We start from the raw sequence: 20,666 nt of genomic DNA, 5'->3' as shown, positions 1-20,666 counted from the left end.
GTAATCAGATTGGCAATTGTCAGGGGTGGGGGGCAAAACGACAGGTGGATTTTTAGGGCAAAGAAACAATTCCGTATCAATCAAATGAATACAAGACATTAAGCACTTGTTCAAATCCATAGAACGTTATAGCACAAAGAGTAAATCTTAACTGTACACTGATTTAAAAGAAAATCATTTAGGAAGTCAGGGGATCCAGGATGGAATAGATAATGTGACAAATGGATCTGAACGTATTACAAAAATGGTCACCTCATGACGGCGTTGGGAGAAAAAGTGCTGACCTAAGTAACTTCAAAAATGAGTAGAATCGATAAGCCACTGGACAGAGGCATCACAGTCTAGTTGATGAAGTTGTTCTTTGCAGAGGTACGAGTTCTGAACAATTCTGAAGCCACTGCACGTGTACACTGGAATTGAACAAGTCACTCAATGGATGGCGGATGGTGGGAGTCAGGTTTTCGCTGTAGGAGTAAGAGCCGGTATGAATGATCTCTGTGGTCATGGAGACATAAGGATGAAGTCATGTTTACCTTAACATAGATACTGATGGTTACACATAGAAATATTCATAGATATGCGCATGTACTTGGGCTAGTGCACATACATATATCACTTTGCTTTGTCAGCTTAGAGGACCGAGGTGTAATGACACCCCAGTAGTAATGAACACAACTAGAACCCAGATTTTGTTTTCTAATCAGTTTTGAATGAAAAGAACTCAGGCGTCCTTGAGAAACAGTTGATTCCAGGTGTTGGGCAGAAAATATACAAGATGAACCTAGAACATCTTATGGTGCCAGAAAGTAAGAAAGTGATCCAAAAATGAAATAAAATAAAACCACAATGATGGTGAGCCATCAAAAGGAGAGAGGAGCGAACTGAATGAGTACCTAGTGGCCAAAGCTGGAACAATTTGAGAAACAAAATCAATAAAGTAGCATTGGATTATAACTCAGGGTATAAGATAAATACCCACGAGTCTGCACTGGCATAAATGATTGAATAGATAAATAAAGGGAAGAGAAAAGACAAATCTTTCATGGAGAGGAATTCCAAATAATTTATGTACGCACTTCACCTTTTAAGATGCACAGCTTAACTCCCCACTCCTTGAAGGTGGTCTGCCCATAGTCACTTAGTACCAAAGAATACAGTACGGAAAAGGGGTATAAAGAGTAACTGTACAGTGCAGGGACCTGGCAAACACTACCTTAAGCCATATGATCAAGGTCAACATCAACAATGGTAAGTCGTATTGATAGCACGTACCCTTGATATGACATGATGGGAACGGTATTTAAGTCTCTGATCTTCCTCCCGAAGGCACACCATCCCAGTCTAGTCATGAGAAAAGCCCAACAAATCCCAACTTAGGGACACTCTCAACACAATACCAGTATTCTTCAAAACTGTCAAGATCGTCACACACAAGGACCGTCTGAGTCACTGTCACAACCAAGAAGCCTAGGGAGACGTGATGATTAATGTCATGTGGTTTCCTGAATGGGATCCTGCAACAGAAAAGGACATCAGATTAAAAAAAAATAAAAAGAAAAAGACAAAAGGACTTCCAAATAAATGATGGGCCTTACGTAAAAAAAATCTATTGATACTGGCTCATTAATTATAATAAAATGTGCCATACAAATGTATGACGACAATAATAGGGGAAACTGGGTATGGGGTCAATGGGAATTCTCTGGAGTATCTTTGCAAGTTTTCTCTAAACGTGGAACTGTTCTAAAATAAAATGTTTATTTATTTCGCTTAGCATAATAATCTCAAGATCCATCCATGTTGTCACAAATGGCAGTATTTCATCTTTTCTTATGGCAGAATAATAGTCCATTGGGTGTATATACCACATCTTCTTTAGCCAATCATCTGTCGAAGGACACTGGTGGTTTCCATGTCTTGGCCACAGTAAATAAAGCTGCAATGAACATCGGAGCACATATATTTTGACAGATAAATGTTCTCAGATTTATTTTTAAAAACCTAAATCACATTGTCATGAAACTGTAAAATATGAAAAAGAATAGCATAAAAGCACAAGTCAAAGGCAGTTTGTCTGCAAGGGAATGGCAACCGGCCTGAGTGCAGATGGCAAAGCACATTACAGCCAGAAACCCACGAAGTGACATTTTCAAATTACGGGGAAGTAATCATGGAATTCAACTTGGAATTCCATGCCCAGCTAAAGTGTAATCCAAGAATAAAGTTACAATAAAGACTCTTTTTTTCCCCGGACAAACAAATAGTTTATTACTGACATCACCTCATTGAAATAATTACTAGCAAGTGTATGTACTCCTGGAAGAAGAATACACTGAATTTAGAAGAAAAGAAAAGGGCACAAAAATTGGATTCAGTGTAGTTGAAGCACTGAAAATATTTCCAAAGACAAAGACAAATTCTTTTCAGGTTATTTTTGACTTCTGAATTTATGGACAAATCCAGTTACATTGTTTATCCTCCAACAAATATTTATTCTACACTTTCATATTTCATCAAGTCTGAGATATCTTTCAATTGCAAGATACATGTTTTTTTTTTAAGTTAAAATGTGAAAAAATGCACATGTTAGAATTGATGGAATGTGGTGTAAAATTTATTTTTACAGATAATGAGAGAGAAAGCACGTGAAGTCACAGAGACTTCTACTGATTGAGTTCATCGTCCTTCGTTCTAACGTTTGAAAATCAAGCAGGTATAAGAGCCTAAATGGGGAGTTTATTCTTGAATCAACACTGAGATTTTTATAAATTATCTGAAAGGCAGAGAAATGTCTAAGTTTGCAGATACCCCTTACCTCATTTAAACAGAAAAGGCAGATACCCTATAGAAACATGTTGCAAAACTTATCAGAATTAGAAAAAAATGAGGAATGTCATGGTGGTGATGTCAGAGCACTAATTGTAACTCAGGAAAAGAAGTTGAGGGTCCTTGTCAACCATTTCTAAATATCTTGGCTTCATGAGACCCCGCACACCTTAATCAAGAAAGATCTGAGGAACAAAACTGGAATATTTTCAGCTTCCAGATATTTCAACAAAAACACAACAGAAAAGGCATTTAAAGCAATCAAAGATCACGTAAGGGAGAGGCAGGATGGTGGGGACTCTTGTAGGAAGACAAGTCAATATGCCTGGGCCCCTTCAGAGGAGTCAGAGGTCAGGCAATGGCTCAGAGCCCACAACTGACACACAAGCGACACAGGGTGAGCGGAGAACTAAGAGCCTAAGGGGTTTCCCTTAGCAGCTGACCCAACGTGTCTTCCTCTCCAAGCTGATTCTGGGACTGAATGCCCACCCCGCTGATTCGCTTTTGTGAAGGACCTGCTCTCTGCAATACGGATACCTGAGGGAGAGACAAGAGCATGGTGCATTATATACCAACATGTCCTTCTCTATGGGCCTCCATAGGTCCACGTGTGACCCAAAGGGGCTCTGTTCACGGCCCAACGTGGCTGTTCTCAGTGTTTTATGTTCTCATGCATAGTGGCACCCAGGAAGCAACACCCAGTGCTAACTCCAAACTCAGGAACACAGTGACAGGCTGGGGTCCCCTTGGAAACCCGTGGGCTACAAGAGTACCACCCAGAGATGTACACCAACGAAGAGAAAGCACTACGACACCCTCTCACAGATTCCTAGTTCACAGTTACTGTCACGAAGATTCTAAGAGATCTCAAGGAACCTGATGACACTGGTGGTTCCCAAATGGAATGATATAATCCTTTTTGTTTCTGTGTGAAATCTATAAATAATAAGTCCCCTATATGGGTCTTCAGGCTCTAATTTTTCTCTTACTTGTGGAAAGTTAATAAATTACTGGAGCCCAGAAATAATTTGGCAATTCATTCTAACTCATCACTGCAAAACTCTAACATTCAGAAAGGAAAATTCTACACCTCCCCCACCCCCAGACCACAAGTCTATTTCCCATCTAATGCAGAGCATATTCTGATGTCCTATTTTACGGAACAATGAGGAGCTAAATAAACCAAATGCAGACTATTCACAGGCCTCTTTTCTTCTGTTGAAAAGTGCAATGAGGTGACTTATGCCACAAGGCACCCTACACCAATTACCAAGAAAAATGTTCTTATCGCAAATCAGGAACACATTTACTTTGAAACTTTTTCATAATTCAGGTGATTAAATAGTTTGCATAAAATGCCAAAGTAACTTGTCCCTTCACAAATTATCGTTTTTTAAATGTGAGCTATTTAGTATGGTAGGGACATTTTTCTCATTGTAAACCCTGGACTGGCTAGGAAGAAAGTGTTCAGTAAAAATGACTGAGGTGAAACTCACACAATAGTTATGTCTGAATTTCTATCCTACAGTTCCCCACATTGTTGCCCTACGCTATCTGTGATCAGCCCTTAACCTGTAAACCAAAATAAATTTGCACCTATTTTTATGTTCATTATAACCTAGAACAATTGGTATTTCAATTTAGTTAAGGGATGCGTTTTCCCTTAGATCCCATTGGCAGGTTATTACAGAGGATTAAGTTATGAAACAATGAAAGATTCCCAGGGAAAGAAGTGACCCCTGACATTTTATCACAGGGGTTCCCTCTACCAGAGAGCACAGGGGGAAGGGTCTTAAGACAATGAACCCTTCAGAAGAGAAGGGTTCTGGCTCTTGCAAACAGAGCACAACAAATAGTTTATTACTGACATCACCTCATTGAAATAATTACTAGCAAGTGTATGTACTCCTGGAAGAAGAATACACTGAATTTTCTTCTCTTCTGGCTCTTGCAAACAGAGCACAACACACTTAGCAAGAATGACAATCTTGCCCAATAAACTCTCACATAAAGTGGAAAGAAAAATACTGCGAATGCTGCTTCCATGGAGAGCGGGGGTGACGTTCCGCAAAACATACAAGGGTGAAAAAAAGGGACAGATTGCCCGCCCTTCAATATGTTTGTCTTGCCTCATTTCATCGGATTAATTCTAATACCAAATTTATAAATAATGTGCACAACAGCCGAACACTGCTCCATTTTTCACATTCTGCAATTTTCTTCCTCTGGGTGGATTTTTCACCACGGACAGTAGGAAACGGTCCCAAGAAGACAAAAGAATGATTGGCTTCCGTAACTGTGGACATTTCCTTAAATCTACGCAAATACGAAGGTGAGTATAAAATAAATGTAACAATAAACCACGTTGCCTACTGAGTATTTTAAAACGATAACACTCAGAGCTGATGAGCGTACAGGACTGGCAGTTTCCAACACTGTGGGTCAGTATATAAACTGGAACAGACTTTCTTCAAAACAATCTTTAAGTTACTTTTAAGTCAAGAGACTTTAAAAAATTATTAACTTTTTGGGTTAATTGCACATCTAAGAAATAATCCTAAATAAATAATCAGATATCAGAATAAACACGGGAGTCCAAACATGTTGATTATAATGTTATTTATAGTGTCAAGAATATTACGTAAAAACAAGCTAACTGCCCAAGAACGAATTCTGGCCTCTCCATAAAAGGGATAATTATGTAATTATTAAAATATTATCAACAGAAGGTGATCATAGGAAAAATACAATAAAATGTGAAATGAAAGCAAAGCGTTCCATAAAATTACCTAATTGTTTAAATAATTGTTTATATTCTATTCTGTGATCCTCATATTTCTCACCCCGTTTAGTCATGAATATGATCTGGCTGATTATTTCAATACTGAACTGCTCTCTGAAATCTCTTCTCACATCCAACCTGGTTTAAGAATTACCTGACCTCTCTAAGTCACGTATATACAGATCCGATCCTGGCCTTCACACACACGTAACTGTAGGAGTGATGACAGACAGAGAGGCATTACAGGTCTTTGGGGAATGGACAGTGATGGGAAATGTGGGACCGGGGGCCGGAGCTTCTCACAGACGCTGTTTTACTGTTGGCTCTGTAAATGCTGTGTGTCATGCTGACATTTGCAAACGTTAAACAATGCCACAACCCATACATTTTCTCCGTGTTATATACACATTAGATAATTGAAATGTCCATTTGTGGGCAGACATAATGGATAATATGATGTCTAAATTTGATCAAGTTCACCAATCATGCAGTCATTACATGAATAACCTTTATTATCCCTGAAAAACAAAATAAATTAAACATAAATTAAGATTTCTGTGTGCAAGATAAAACAACAACAAAACCCCCTAAAAGCAAATAGATAGGAAAGAAAAGATCTTCATAAGCTTGAGGAAGCTGAAGACTTTTAAAATCTAAGACAATAAGCTCTAAACATAGAAGAAAAGAGTTATAAATCTGACCACATGAAAATTAAGAATTTCTGTTCATCAAAAAATACCATTTATCTGTAAGTATGTCGTACTTCAATTAAACGGTTACAAAAGAGAGAAAGAAAAAACATTAAAAGAGTGGAAAGACAAGCCAAAGTGTCTGAGAAGGTATTTGCAAAACATGTAACTAAGGTCTCAGGTTCATAATATAGAAAAACTCATATAAATCAACAAGAAAATAATATAAAAGAACAAAAAAAGAACAAGATAAAAACAGGTAAGAGACATGAATAGACACTTCTCAGAAGAAGATATCCCAGTGGCAAATTAGGAAATGGAAATGTCATCGACTTTATTGGTAATCAGGGAACTGCTGATTAAAATCACAGGGGAGTATTACTCCACACCCGCCAGAATGGTGAATTAAAAGACTGAAATACCAAGTGTGGGAGGGTGAGTGTGTAGAACATCAAGAATGCACTGTCGGTGAGAATATTAATTGGTATAGCCATTTTGAAAATTGTTTGGCTTCATCTGAAAACGTTAAAGATATGCCACCCTATGCCCTAGCGGGTCCACGCATATGTATCTATACACGTGATGGATAGAAATGCAAACGCATGTGCATCAAAAGACCTGGACACAATCTAGCTATCCATCAAGAGAATAGTAAAGCAGGTTATATTTACACAATAAAAATGAACAAACTGTAGCAACAGGCAACAACTCCAGCAAATGTCACAAAAATGAAACCGAGCAAAAGAAACCAGACCCCAAAGAACACCTACTGTGCGCATGTGTGAGCCCACTTCCATGAAGTTGCAGAGAAAGGCAAAACTGAACTCTGGTGCTTGATGCCATGCTGATAGTTTTCCAGCAGAAAAGAGAAGAGCTGTGTTAGGTGGTTGTAACTGAGTAGGTTCACCTGTGAAAATTCACTGAGTCGGCTATGATGTCATATGACACTGTAGCCGTCTATTATACTACAACTCAAAGTTTAAAACAGGATTAAAGAATGACTTCCAAAATGAAATTTAGGTCTCTCTATAAGCTAATCCGGTGTATTAACGAGATATAATGCTAATAAAACATCGTAATAGAAAACAGTGAATGAACTAATGTTTCTTGACTAATGATTTCCATTGTAAATTTTATCAGTTGGAGCTGAATCAAATCTGCCTTGGCAATCAGTGAACAGCCTTGGCTTAATCTGCTTAATCTAAGCCCCACAACAAAACACACTGCATACGTGAGCTTCTTAAAACAGATACTTTAGATTAGAAAACCACTGTACAATTCTGACATTTCAAAACATCTGAAGCTCTACCTGCACTCTTACCTCCTCTCCACAAAGTAAAGCAAACCGTTTTTCTGGCTCTGTATGCCTTCCCCCCCGGACACAGACACCACCTCTTGTACCCCAAGATGGGAATGTTTACAGGCAATTTGCTTTCAGCCGTCTGAGAATTTCCCACTTTGAGATTCATGTCACAGGTGGTACCCATTAACGATGACAGCTATAATGTCCTGGTGAAGGCCATGGCCACCTGCAGGCGGGAGAGGTCAGCTCCTTCATCTGCCACATGACGTGGAGCCTGGAGTCAGCACCATGCCCAGGCCTCTCCCACAGCCCGTCCTCCTGCGCTGATTTGTAACCCCCCAGCAGGATTTTAGACAACCCTTATCTAATCTCACGTTAGCATCAGTCAATGATTTTGGCTTTCTGGGAGCTGTGACGCCACAGCCTTTGCTGTAATGTCTAGCTTTTCCTCTTGGAACCTTAACAAGCATATTATGTAATGTCTTACAAGAAAGATTTAAAAATCCAAAAAGGAGTTGTAAGAGTCACAGGTGCATGTGTGTGTATGTGTGTGTGTTTATACACGCATAAATATGCACACAGACACACTGTTTTGCAATAGTTTGGGGTTTTTCTTTTTTCTTTTTCTTTTTGTTTTTTTTATAAGATAGTTTATAGTTAATGTTGACTGCGAATAAGGAAATCACTGAAAGAAAGATCATGGGAATTGCTATTAGAAGGTTCCAAATGACTTTTGTCTTCTCTGAAGAGGGAAACACTACGGAACCCTAACAATTCAGTAAGAGAAAGCTTTTCACTGACATCTCTCCATGGCAAGACTGCCTCTTTTAGCAGCACGTTGGGGATCAAGCAGCAGCTCCGAGAGAACTGAATTTTTCCCCTTTGGGGAAAAGTCTTCAGCGGCAGACTTGAAAAGCCGCATTTAAAAGAAAGATTCCTTTAGTAAAAGTGCCCATATTCCTCAGTCTATAAAGCTGCAAGAATTGTGCACGTTTATGTCCCAGAGCCATAAAGAGGTTCGAGAGGAATAACCCTTCTATCATAATAAATCTGGGTCAATTGTAAAGGGGAACTGTAATCACGTTTAAATTTAGCCTTTCAGTTCTGCCATCAGCAATGACGAACTAGGTAGGGGCTTCTCACCAACTGTTCAGTGAGAACAATTAGGAAAGCAGGAGAAATGGGACGGTGATGGGCATGGAGGCACCAGGTAGCAAACAGGTCACGAGGAATGGCGGGGTTAAGACCCAGGAGGGGAGGGAAGCCCTGAGAGAATAGCAGGATTTGGGGCCCCTGTCCCAGAAGCACGTGATGGTCCCTAACGCAAGGCTGAGGAGGCCAGACGTTTAAGCAGATCTTGACAGACTTGAGAGCCAGGGGGACAGAACAGGACTTCAAGGTCCACTGAATAGAGGACCCCATCAATTGTCTCTATTTACAGCCTGGAACATAGATGCAAAAGTCGGACACAGGAATTGAAGCCCAGCCCCTCATCTCAGCTGCTAACTAGATTAAGGTGATTCGTGCTTGCTGGTGCATAGAGCCGGGTGGTGGTCGGAAACAAACGTTAGAGGAGGATGGTATTTTCAAGACCCCCAAATTATCTTCACAGGTTTTCACACGCAAGGTCTGCGACAAAATTTAAAAAAACAACCAGGCTTTAGCAGCAACTTCATGAATCATTTCAATAAACGCCTTTTAAACATTTACGAAAATAAAAATTGGAATAGGGATTGAATATGCGGTCATGAGGAGTTGCATAATAGTGAGGAAAGAATACAATTTTATTTAAAACTCCTGTTCATATACAACTCGGCCTGTTTGTGCCATTTTAAAATTAATTCCTGGTAATTAGTGTTTTCGGTCCCATGGTGCTTTTATACCATTTTAATATTTAACTAGTGCGCTACACAGCCTATAAACATAGATAAGGGACCGCATGAACTTCCCCAGAATGTCTTGAGTAATGGTGATTTGGGGGATTTCCCCCACCTGCGCCCCTTTGTTTGTTGAATTTGGTTTGTAGTCTGAAGAAATAACACTTCTATAAACATGACTAATATAATTACTTAATGGTACCTTGGATTTTCTTCATAGACTGTGTTCAAGATGTGTGGTAATATGAAGTTAGAGTTGTAGCATTTTAAATAGTGGCCGTCAATGCAAAACTTGTACGTCTGATGAACGGGAGCAGAAGGGCCCCCCAGATTTCAGGTAACACACAAGCCCTCAGGGTGCTGGGCTCCACAAGCGTGCCTGCCATCTGTAGTGGCAAACCCCAGAGGCATGACCACTTGGGTCTACTGTCTTGTGACTACAGCTTCTAAAAAGGAAAATACAAAATCTATAAAATACCCCAAATCCTTTATGCATGTTTATGTGCATAATTTGTGCATATTTATGTGTTGATCCGCATTATTCATTTTAAATTCCTTTCCTTCTAGACGTAGTTTCATAACTGTGCCTATTTATTTTATGCAAATTAGCACTTTGAATGGCCTTTAGATATATGTGTACAGGTGAATGACTAAATGGCATGAATAAAAGAGAAATATTGGGGAAACTGTTGGAAGGTTGGAACCTTACTTACATTTGGATCACTTCAAAATGATTTCTTACGTATTATCTCGTTCCCAGTCCAGTTACAAGCCCACGAAGTAAATTAATAATCACCGTAAGTCAGAGTACGCATTTAGGAATTATTTAGGTACTGTCACTTAACAAATCTCTGTACCTACGTGAAGTTTATATACAGTGATATTTCACAGATAGTATATTCAAAATATCTCTGGAGTCTGTCCTTTTCTCCATATTCCCATGGAGACCATACAAGTGTTGACCTCCTTATCCCCGCCTACACTTTCCCGCCTCTATAATCCACCGCCCCCACACACACTGCCCTCAGCATCCTTTATCTAAACACAGACCCAGTTACATCCCTCCTCCACTTAAAAGTACACCACCAATTCCCACTCTCCACCTAGTGCTTCACCAAGGGGCCTGTTGGAAAACTAGAGTAGACAGCAGGTAAAGCGATCCGTTGAAGCTACATGTTTTGTGCTTAAAATGTATGCACATCTTTTTTCATTCTAATCGGTAATTTATATTTGTTGGATGTAATACAAATATCATGATTTGGATTGTCTCCATTTCTAGGAAAATATGCTATGGCAGCCTCACAAAACCCCTGGCATACTGCCTCTGATGCCCTCGGAGACGCTCAGACTAGAGCTCAAGGCAAAATGTAAGGTGCAGAGGCCCTCAAGACATCTCACACCCTATACCCCACCCCCCAGTCTCTGCACTCACCTCCTGACTTCACCTCCTACCCAAAACCATCCTGTCCATCATCCTGTAAGCTGTGTTTCTAGAACACAATTCTTATTTATGTTCTGTAAAAGGTCTATGAAGAAAAATTAGGAGTTTGGCCAACACTACCTCCCTCTTTTAGAAATTCTCATAAACTTAAGCGCATTCAATTTTGTGAGAAGTCTTGACCTGCAGCCAAAATCAACTGGGAGCTGGTGTTCTTTAGCACACACCTTGGGGAAGGTGGGCTGTCACATTTCCTGGCTTTCCTTACCCTGTTCGCGTTACCTGGAATGCCTTTCCTACTTTCTCCAACTGGCAAACTCCTACTCACTTTTAAATATATAACTTTGAAATCATTCCCAGCCATGCTAACTGGAAATAAATGTTTTCTCCTATGTGTATTTGTAGCACTTCGGATAGACATTTATGTATAGGAATTATAGACGTGTCAGTCTCCCTAGCCAGAGGGTTTTAAAAGTAGAAACTATCCCTTATTCATTTATGAATTCCCAGAATCTGGCAAAATTCACAAGCCAAGTTCAAATATGTGTGGAATAAACTGATGAAAGAGAAATGATCTTTCACGAAAATAAAGTGTGTCGCATCATATGCCATTTCCCCATCACTGCAGCCAGGGAATCTCTGCTGGCAAAAAGGGAAACAGGAAGTAGACGGGGGGTGGGGTGGGAAAATGGTTTCTAAAACAGCCCAGTGGGAATAGTCAAACGCCTCCCGGAATTTAAAGAGAATTGTACCAGTCAAGCGTGTCACTGGCATCTCTTAGGAGAGCCACTGTGTCTCTGTCCGTGGTGCTGAGATTCCAGCTGGAAAGCCCTTTTCTAGCTGGAAAACCAGGCAGAACCAAGCCCAGCTGAATACAAATGTTTGCATATTGCATTATCTCTGATACAGAGACTTCCTTTTTCACCCAGGATCTCAGGACAGTCGCATTCAATCAGTTATAGTTCAGTCAGTTTAAATACATTAAGCAGACTTTGTTCTGCACAAGAAGAGACCAACTCCAAAGGAGGCAGGACATGCGCAGGACTTAGGGTCACATGTGGGTTCTCCTTACAGCCCTGCCTCTAACCAGTCAGCATCCTGGGGCAAGTGACCACACCTTTCTGGGCATCAATTTCCTGAACCCTGAACTGAGTAGCTACACAATTAAGACGGAGCAAACCTTCAGTGAATCACCAGCGTGTGGCAAGCACTCTTATTTAACCCCCTCAAAACCCTGCAAAGTGGGTATTATTATTCTCATTTTACACACAAGGAAAAGGGCTTAGAAAGGTAATTTGCTCCATGTCATCCCATTGGCTCACCGCAATGCCTGGCTGGGACGTTCAATGGGTTCGTAGCTAGACCCCCGGCCAAGGTGAGCCAAGGCTTTCTCCCCTCCCACCGCCTCCCTCCAGGACCTCTGGCTGTTGCTCACTATCTTCACATGTGTTTCTCTAATACTGGAATGTTGATGACACACAGCGCTTAGGATCTGTTACTTTAAAGTCTCCCAACGTGACAAATTGTTTTGCGTTTGTCTGCAAATGTTTGTTTTTAATTTTCACATCATGCAACCCTAGGTTATGCCTAAATTTCTCACAAGATCCCAAATCCTTCATATAACCTGATTTCTTAAGGATCTCTTAAAAGGGCTGGGGTGCCCAGAAAGAAGCTTGCAGCTTCTGGGTGAGTGGTCTCGTCTCCAAAACACACTGCTACAGCCGTAAGGCCTGCTTCACTTGCTTGCTGCTCCTGCTCCTCGGCCGAGTGGCCACTGCAGCCTCACATCCCACCCACAAGGACCACCGAGAGGGGCAGCTGTGGAGCACACAGTCTGGCAGGGGCTCCTGGGCAAGTGACTGGGGAGGCTCCTTCTCATCCTATCATTAACCACTCGAGGAGTGTTAGCATGGGCGGGGAGAGGGTAGAGATCGCTGTATGTTGTTGTTTTCATGAAAATGACCATAGTCCCATGTCTCAGAGTTGCCTCCACATTCTTTTGCTCACCACAATGACCAATGATGTGCTATCATGTCCTTTTCATCAACAGCAAAGTATAGACTCAGGACGTTTAAGCAAGTTACCTAACACCAACCATGCAGAAACGAGCAGAGCCAGGACCTCCCAAGCCTCCCAAGTACAAATCCTGAGCTCCTGCGAGTAACAGAGATGTTGCTCTATAAAGCTCTATGCCCCCAATGCCCCAAAGCCTTGTGCCCCTGCACTGCCATTTCTCTGACCTAGTTTAGCCAACATAGAGCTTTTTTTCCAGCCTCTCTTCCCCTAACTCAAAATCCCCACTCTTCCTCCTTTCCTCTAGTCCAAGCTGTGTACACAGCAATTTTTGCTCTTTCGTAAGCTCTGTAACAGCACTTGTCTTCCTAAACAAGCTCCCCTCTCATGAGAACTTGTCCATATCATCACATATGCGTTGAGTATTTTAAAGCATAGGTCTATCTGTAGGAGGAAGTACACATTTCACACAGGTGTCACAGGAGAAAGGATGCCATTTATCACAGTTATTTTAACTACCTTAAGTGACGCAACATGCAGCAGTGTGCCAGTGTGGGTACTCTTTTATTTGTTCCCCACCTCCACCCTCTCCCTTCTGGCAACCGTCAGTTTGTTCTCAATATCTATGAGTCTGTTTCTGTTTTTGTTTTGTTTATTTATCTGTTTTGTGTTTTATAGCTTCCACGTATAAGTGAGATCATACAGTATTTGTCTTTGTCTGTCTGACTTACTTCACTTAGTATAATACCCTCTCGGTGAACATAGGGGTGCATATATCTTTCTGAATTAGTGTTTTTATTTTCTTTGGATAAATACCCAGAAGTGGAATTGCTGGGTCATAAGGTAGTTCTATTTTTAACTTTTTGAGGAACCCCCATACCATTTTCCATAGTGGCTGCACCAATTTACAATCCCACCAATGGTGGATGAGGGCTCGCTTTTCTCCACATCCTCGCTAACACTTGCTATTTGTTGATTTGTTGATGATGGCCATCCTGACAAGTGTGAGGTGGTATCTCATTGGGGTTTTAATTTGCATTTCTCTGATGATTAGTGATGTTGAGCATCTTTTCATATGTCTGTTGGCCATCTGTATGTCCTCTTTGGAGAAATGTCTATTCTGGTCTTCTGTACATTTTTTAATTGGGTTGTTTTTTTTGGTGTTAAGTTGTATAAGGTCTTTATAAATTTTGGATATTAACCTCTTATTGGATGTATCATTTGCAAATATCTTCTCCCATTCAGTAGGTTGTCTTTTCATTTTGTTGATGGTTTTCTTCGCTGTGAAAAAAGTTGTCAGTTTGTTGTAGTCCCATTTATTTTTTCTTTTGGTTCCCTTACCCGAGGAGATACATCAATGAAAATATTACTAAGGGTAAGGTCCAAGAGTTTACTGTCTATGTTTCCTTCTAGGAGTTTTATAGTTTCAGGTCTAACAATTAATTCTTTAATCTGTCTTGAGTTTATTTTTGTATATGGTATCAAAAAGTGGCCCAATTACATTGTTTTTGCATGTATCTGTCCAGTTTTGCCAACACCACTTATTGAAAAGACTACCTTTTCCCCACTGTGTTTCCTTGCCTCCTTTGTCATAGATTAATTGACCATATAAGTGAGGATTTATTTCTGGGCTCTCGAGTCTATTCCATTGATTTATGTCTGTTTTTATGCCAGTACCATGCTGTTTTGATTATTGCAGCTTTGTAGTATAGTTTGATATTAGGGAGTATGAGGTTACCTCCCACTTTGTTCTTAAGATTTCTTTTGCTATTTGGGGTCTTGTGTGGTTCCATATAAATTTTAGGATAGTTGTTCTAATTCTGAGAAGAATGTTATTGGTATTTTAGTAGTGATTACATTGAATTTGTATATTAGTTTAGGTAGTAAGACATTTTAACAATATTAATCTTTCTAATCCATGACCAAGGTATATCCTTCCATTTATCTGTATCTTGTTCTATTTCTTTAATGTCTCATAGTTTCCACACTACAGGTCTTTCATCTCTGGTTAAATTTTTTGCCAGGTATTTTATGCTTTTGATGCAATTGTGAATGGGATTGTTTTCTTAATTTCTTCTTCAGAATGTTCGTTATTGGTGTATGGAAACGCAACAGACTTCTGTATATTGATTCTGTTTCCTGCAACTCTACTGAAGTCACTTATTAGTTCTAATAGTTTTTGGGTGGACTCTTCAGTATCATGTCATCTGCAAATGGGAGTTTTACTTCTTCATTTCCCATTTGGATGCCTTTTATTTCCTTTCTGATGGCTGGGGCTGGGACTTACACTGCAGTGACCTTGCAGGCAGGCCAAGCTTCGGGGTGAGAGTCCTGTCCCACCCTATGTCCCAACCCTACAGAGGTGGAAGGGAGGTAAACAGTGGCGCTCACCGCCCCCCCCCCCCCCCCGTCAAAGAACCAGAGAATTCCCGAGGCCCCCAGAGAGCTCCAGGGTCCCCAGGCTTCTCTATGCAGGTTCTGTATGCAGGTTCCCGTTCGTTGCAGAGACATTGTTCTGTGCAGAAGCGGCCTCTGGGCCGCCTCTAAGTGCTGGGGGTTTGTGGGGAAAGCGTGGAGCAAGCGCGCGTGGAGCGAGCATGCGCTCAGGGCCCCTGCGCACTGCCTGCCGGGAGCAGGGCGCCAGGTGCCTCTGGCGTCGCCCTGTGGTTCCTGCGTGCTCCTGGTGTTCCCAGGCCAAGGCTGCAGGCCCGGAGCTGTGAACGCACCACCGCGACCCCGCAGGTAAGCCGAAGCCCCGGATGGAGCGCCCCACCGCTGCCCTGTCTGGGGGGATGGGACCATGTACAGTGGCGCTCAGCAGCTCCAGGCCCGGAGGGCTCCCAGGCTCCCCAGCTTCTCTGTTGCGTCTCTTTCTCTTCTTTATCGTCAGAAGCTGGCCATTCAACGCTAGGCTGTCTCACAGGAGTAACTGCTGCCTGTATGCGTGCATATTTGATCCTGCTCGTCAGCTGGGCGAGTTCAGTATCCCTAGGCCATCTTGGTCCTCTGGGTACCCTTTATCTGTAGGATTCTGAAGGATTGCCTGTCTTCTTAGCCCACTATTCTGAGCCCCCCTGGAGGCTCTCAGCACTTTGTACCTGGAGTTGTGGCAATCCTCACACCTCTCTCCTACCATATTCTTCCCTCCCCTTGAATACCATTGTCCCTGTGCCCTGCAGAATCCAATGCCTTGTACAGATTCCAACCCATTTATCATGAATGAAACGTTTGGTAAAATATTTGTATCGTGTGAAAGATATGCCAACGAAAACTAAATATTCTAAGCAGTCTAGAACAGCAAAAGAACAAACTTACGTGCCTATTACACAGTTTGCCAACTGAAGTGAGTGCTGATAAGTTTGCAAAGTGGGCAGCCTGGGGGACTCGGGGCAGCAGCCTGAAGGAACGGCCAGGTGTATCTCAAATGTGGAGCCTTGCTCATCCTCAGAGCAGGGGTTCCAGCACTACCCTTACCAGGAAGGCAAAAAAAAAACAACCCTGCGCATTATTGGAATTGGGGTGGGGGTTCCTAACTGCTCACAGCTGTCCCTCCCCTTCCTGGACAATTATAGCTGCAAAGCGCAGAGCCAGGCCATTACCCAAAGCAGCTACATGCCACCGGCAGCAGAAAGTCTAGAGATGGTTAAATTGACACCGAATGTCAGACTGCATGCCAACACTTAGACCCGGTGCGAGGCTACAGTATGACCACCTCAGGACCCTGTTCTTGCTGATTCCCGGCTTAGGTGCGTTCGCCCTGAGTTTCTAAGCTGGGGGAAAGGCTGGACTGAAGTACCCGCGCACAGGTGGCAGGGCGGTGGAACAAGCTTCACTGGTTTCTATTTGGCAAGTGGGGAGACTGAGGCACACAGCAGAGAAAGGCCAGTCGGGGTCAGAGCGCCGGCCCGCCTGGCCCAGGGCCAGCTAGAGTGTCCGTGCCCAGCCACACCGCCTGGCCAGCCGCCGCTTCCACGACCCCTGGGAGCCCGCGGCGGCCGCGCGGGTACTCACCACGTCCATGATCTGCAGGAGGCTCAGGGAGAAGTAGACAGTGAGCGGCTGCGAGTCGTTGGCCACGGGCCTTTCCAAGGGGTTGTAGTTCTTGACTAGCTCCTTGTAAAGCTTCCTCTGGAACTCGCCTTGCAGAGACACTTCAGGAGAGGAGAGCCGGGCAGGCTGCTCAGGGAAGGCCGGCGGGGGTGCGCCCCAAGACCCCTTGCCACGAACCCCGCCGCCCAACCTGTGCAGCCCAGACGAGCGGGGCTAGCAGCCCCCGTCCGGGGCAGCTGCCAGTGCCCCTCGCGACCCCAAACCGCGCCCGTGCGCGGGGCGCACCGAGCCTCCCGGGTTGCGCCGGGGATCCCAGGGAGCAGGAGCGGAGCGCAGGGAAGCCCGGGCTTTACCGTGCAGGAGCGACGCGGCCAGCGCCAGCCAGACCGAGCGGCGCATGCTGGGTCCCGGAGCTGCGGCGGCCGGCGCGCCCCGCGTCTCGGCTGTCAGCCGGGCCTGTGTCTGCAGCCACCGAGCCGCCTCTCCGAGCTCGGCTCGCGCGCCTTTAAAGAGCCGAGCACGCGCTCCCGCCCCGCCTTCCCCCCCGCCCCCCCGCCCCCCCGCCCCCCGCGCCTCTCCACGTGACACGCCCCGCCCCCGGCCCCCACCCCAGCCCGCCGCCAGGGCCAGCAGCTCCGGGGCCTGCGGCTGGGCGGCCGCCTGGGGAACTGCAGCCCGCGGTGTGAGTGGGAGGTGCACCCCGCCCCGCCGCGGTCCCCAGGGAGCCATCCCTCCGCACGGCACCTCCGGCCATGCCCGGCGATGTCCGTCCAAGGCTGGGCTCTGCCCGTCCCTCTGTCCTTTGTTTCCACTACGCTCCCTACCGCTCTCAGAAGCTGTGCTAGGGTCTTGGGAGAAAGCTGGGACAATTGTGGGGTCCAGTCCTCCATAGCCCCCCCCTCTTCCACGCCGGCAGCTGGGTGAGAGCGACCAGGAACCAGGACAAGACAGATCTTAGAGGAAGCCCTCTCCTACTGCCCACCAGGTCCAGGTGTTCTTTCAGCATCACCGCCGATTCGCAGTAGGTTCTGGAAGTGCTCAGAAGAGAGGCGGAGTCGGCCAGGGAGACATTCTGTGGGGAGGAGAGAGGCTGCAAAAGTTTGTGAAGGGACCCGGTGGATATCCTCCTTATGTCTCGTTCCTTTTTAAAGGCGATTCAAAACATTAAAAAGTTAACACCCAACCTCTTACTGGAAGGCCAGCCAAAGCGGTGGTGTAACCTAGGCTTTTTGTGAACCTGGGAAAGCGTTAAGGGCCAAGGGGAGGCTCAGAGAGGACACCAGTCAAAGGAGTCGGGCTCAGTCGAGCTAGGTGTTCAGATAGGAGCACGGTTCTGTAAGGGGAAGGGAGGAGGGTAACTGAGGAGACGCTTCAGGGGCCGCAGGCAGTCTGTCCCGTGTGCTCAAAGCCCAGTGCAGCTTGTTTCTCTGCGCCCACGCGGGGGCGCTGCCACTCACCTACCTTCAGGCTCCAGAGCATCTGAACTACACCTGGAGCTCAGCCACTGTGGACCAGCGGAGGCAATGCCCACATTTCTGAACTGCTAAGACACGGGATTCTTGGATGACACCAAACACTAGGGAAAGGCTCACCAACACGTGACTGCCCTTGAATTTACCGCAGAAAATCAGCAGCAGGAATGGACGACTGGGCCAGTTATTTGATTTGGGAAAACAAAGAAATGTGACAGCCTTGGAATGAAGTCTCTTGTAGCAAATTCATACCTGTTAATGGAGGTGTGCGTGAACAAATAATCAGCACAGGCTTTGTTAATTGTGACAGGATCCTAGAGGAAGGAAGGACGGATCCAGACGGAGAAGGGTTTATAGAAGCAGTGACGCTGGAATACCAGGCAGTGTTTACTGGTGAGCAGACAGGCCTGCTCTTAGCTTCATATCTGGCTGCTGAGTTGCACACCATCTGTGACAAGTGTGGACACACACGACGCTGGCATGTGGGGAAGCAAGGGGCTGCAGGGCCTTGGCCGCTGGCAGCAGGGAGTCAGGGAAGGCAAAGAAAACCCAACAACATAATAGAGGACGCAAAGGGGCACCAGCTGCAAGAGTCTCCCTGGCACATCACACCCACTGGTCATCAGGGTGCAGCACTCGCTTCCCTACACATTTCCTGCAAGTGCCTACAAGCCCTTCCTTGTGTTCTAGAGGGATGTGAGCCCAGAGGGGCCCAGAGAATTCATATATCTGGAGTATAGTCACTGGGCTCATGTTCCTGAAAGCGTAACTACTTCCTTATGTCCCTTGTACCCCATAATATCAGAAACCTAGCAATAAACCATGTTACGGTGGCACAACAGGTCAATAGTATTTATTTATGCTGTGTGTTCCGCTGGCGCCTGGAGGACCCACAGGCACAATCCACTCACTCGGTCAACAATTTAGAGCTGACATGTGGAAAAATAAATTCCGATCTGTGCTGTGCCAGGAAGGAGATCTGTGACTTAGACTGTATGCACCCCCATCTACGGGACCCAGTCTTTCCTCTTGAAAAATGAAAGGAGTAGGACACACTGGGAATAGACCTGATTGAGCTATGCAGCACCCCCCGCCCCTTCTAGTCCCAACATAAGGAAATGGTAAATAAAATGAGAAAATGAATACATACTTGAGTTTAGAAAGGCAGGGGCCAGAAACAAATGCAGAGTACGTTACAAGCTGCTACCGTCGCCCAGGAGTGGGCAAGGGGCAGACCTTGGGTCTGGGAGAGGTGGGGACCTGGAAGGGAGATATCCACGTAAATCCAGAGCTTGGGAAAATCTCCCCTTCAATGTACAGGAGACCAGGAAACCCTAACTATGACCTAGGGAAGTGGGAGGAAGCACGTTTTGTGTTTTGGCTGCAGAGAAGGGACTATCGATACATTTAAAAACCCAAAGGTGCATTGGGCTCAGGTGTGGAGTCCAGTGTGTACTACCCGCATGGGTTAGAATTCAAGTTGTTCTCTGGAGGGAGACTTCCATAACTTCACATCCATGGGACTGAAAAATAATTACAACTTGCATCCAAATGAGCTCCAACTGAGAAATATAACACACATGGGAAACATACTGCATGTCGGATGAGGCAGTAGAGTGCAAGGGCCGAGTAAGCAGGAAGATTAGTGCCCCACAATTTGAGATAGTAGGGTAATCTGAGGGGACACAAACTGTAAAGTAAGTATGCTTAAAGTGTAAAGTTGTTGGTCATGATGAGTAATGTCAGCTGCAGCCCCAGCTTCCAGTAAGGGAAGCTGGGAAACAGTCTTCCTGTCTGGGCCTGGGAAGCGAATGCAAAGCTAAGCAGTATCCGTGATACAGTGTGCAGGACGTGAAAGCAGGAATTAACCGCACAGGGACAGAACAAAACACAAAGCAAAAGAAACAAACAGAAAATGAAAGATGAGCATCTAGGAAAAAAACCCATAGCAATTAAAATGGAATTGTAGCCAATGTGTGAAAAGCAGATTAGATGATGATGAAGAGAAAATCAGTACTCTGGAAGAAAGCTGCCAGTGTTACCCAGAAAACAGCACAGATAAACGGGTATGGAGCTGTTAGGAATAAAGCTGCCATGGATATTCTTGCACATGTCTTTTGGGGAACACGTCTACATTTCCATTGAATATTATGATGGTTAAATTTATGTGCCAACTGGGCTGGGCCATGGGTGCCCAGAGTTTTGTTATATGTCCA

The 20,666-nt window shown here is 44.3% G+C and overlaps 1 protein-coding gene across 2 annotated transcripts in view; it reads right to left on the bottom strand.

Moving 5' to 3' along the window:
• Positions 1 to 17,469, bottom strand: part of LOC117018979 (neuronal acetylcholine receptor subunit alpha-7) — a 71,660-nt gene extending 54,191 nt beyond the window's left edge. The window contains exons 1-2 of one of the 2 annotated variants that reach the window (XM_033100368.1): positions 17,332 to 17,469; positions 16,940 to 17,079 (exon numbers count right to left, since the gene is read on the bottom strand). In XM_033100368.1, coding sequence (XP_032956259.1) covers positions 16,940 to 17,079; positions 17,332 to 17,377 — 186 coding nt within the window. In that variant the 5' untranslated portion in view covers positions 17,378 to 17,469. Of the gene's footprint in view, positions 1 to 284; positions 304 to 16,939; positions 17,080 to 17,331 lie in introns of those variants that run through there. The other variant, XM_033100370.1, reaches the window with a different exon arrangement.
• Positions 17,470 to 20,666: the final 3,197 nt, after the last annotated feature.

This window comes from Rhinolophus ferrumequinum, chromosome 28, assembly GCF_004115265.2.
Source record: "Rhinolophus ferrumequinum isolate MPI-CBG mRhiFer1 chromosome 28, mRhiFer1_v1.p, whole genome shotgun sequence".
In the NCBI taxonomy this organism is placed as follows: domain Eukaryota; kingdom Metazoa; phylum Chordata; class Mammalia; order Chiroptera; family Rhinolophidae; genus Rhinolophus; species Rhinolophus ferrumequinum.
This window is presented reverse-complemented; position numbering and strand designations above follow the sequence as displayed.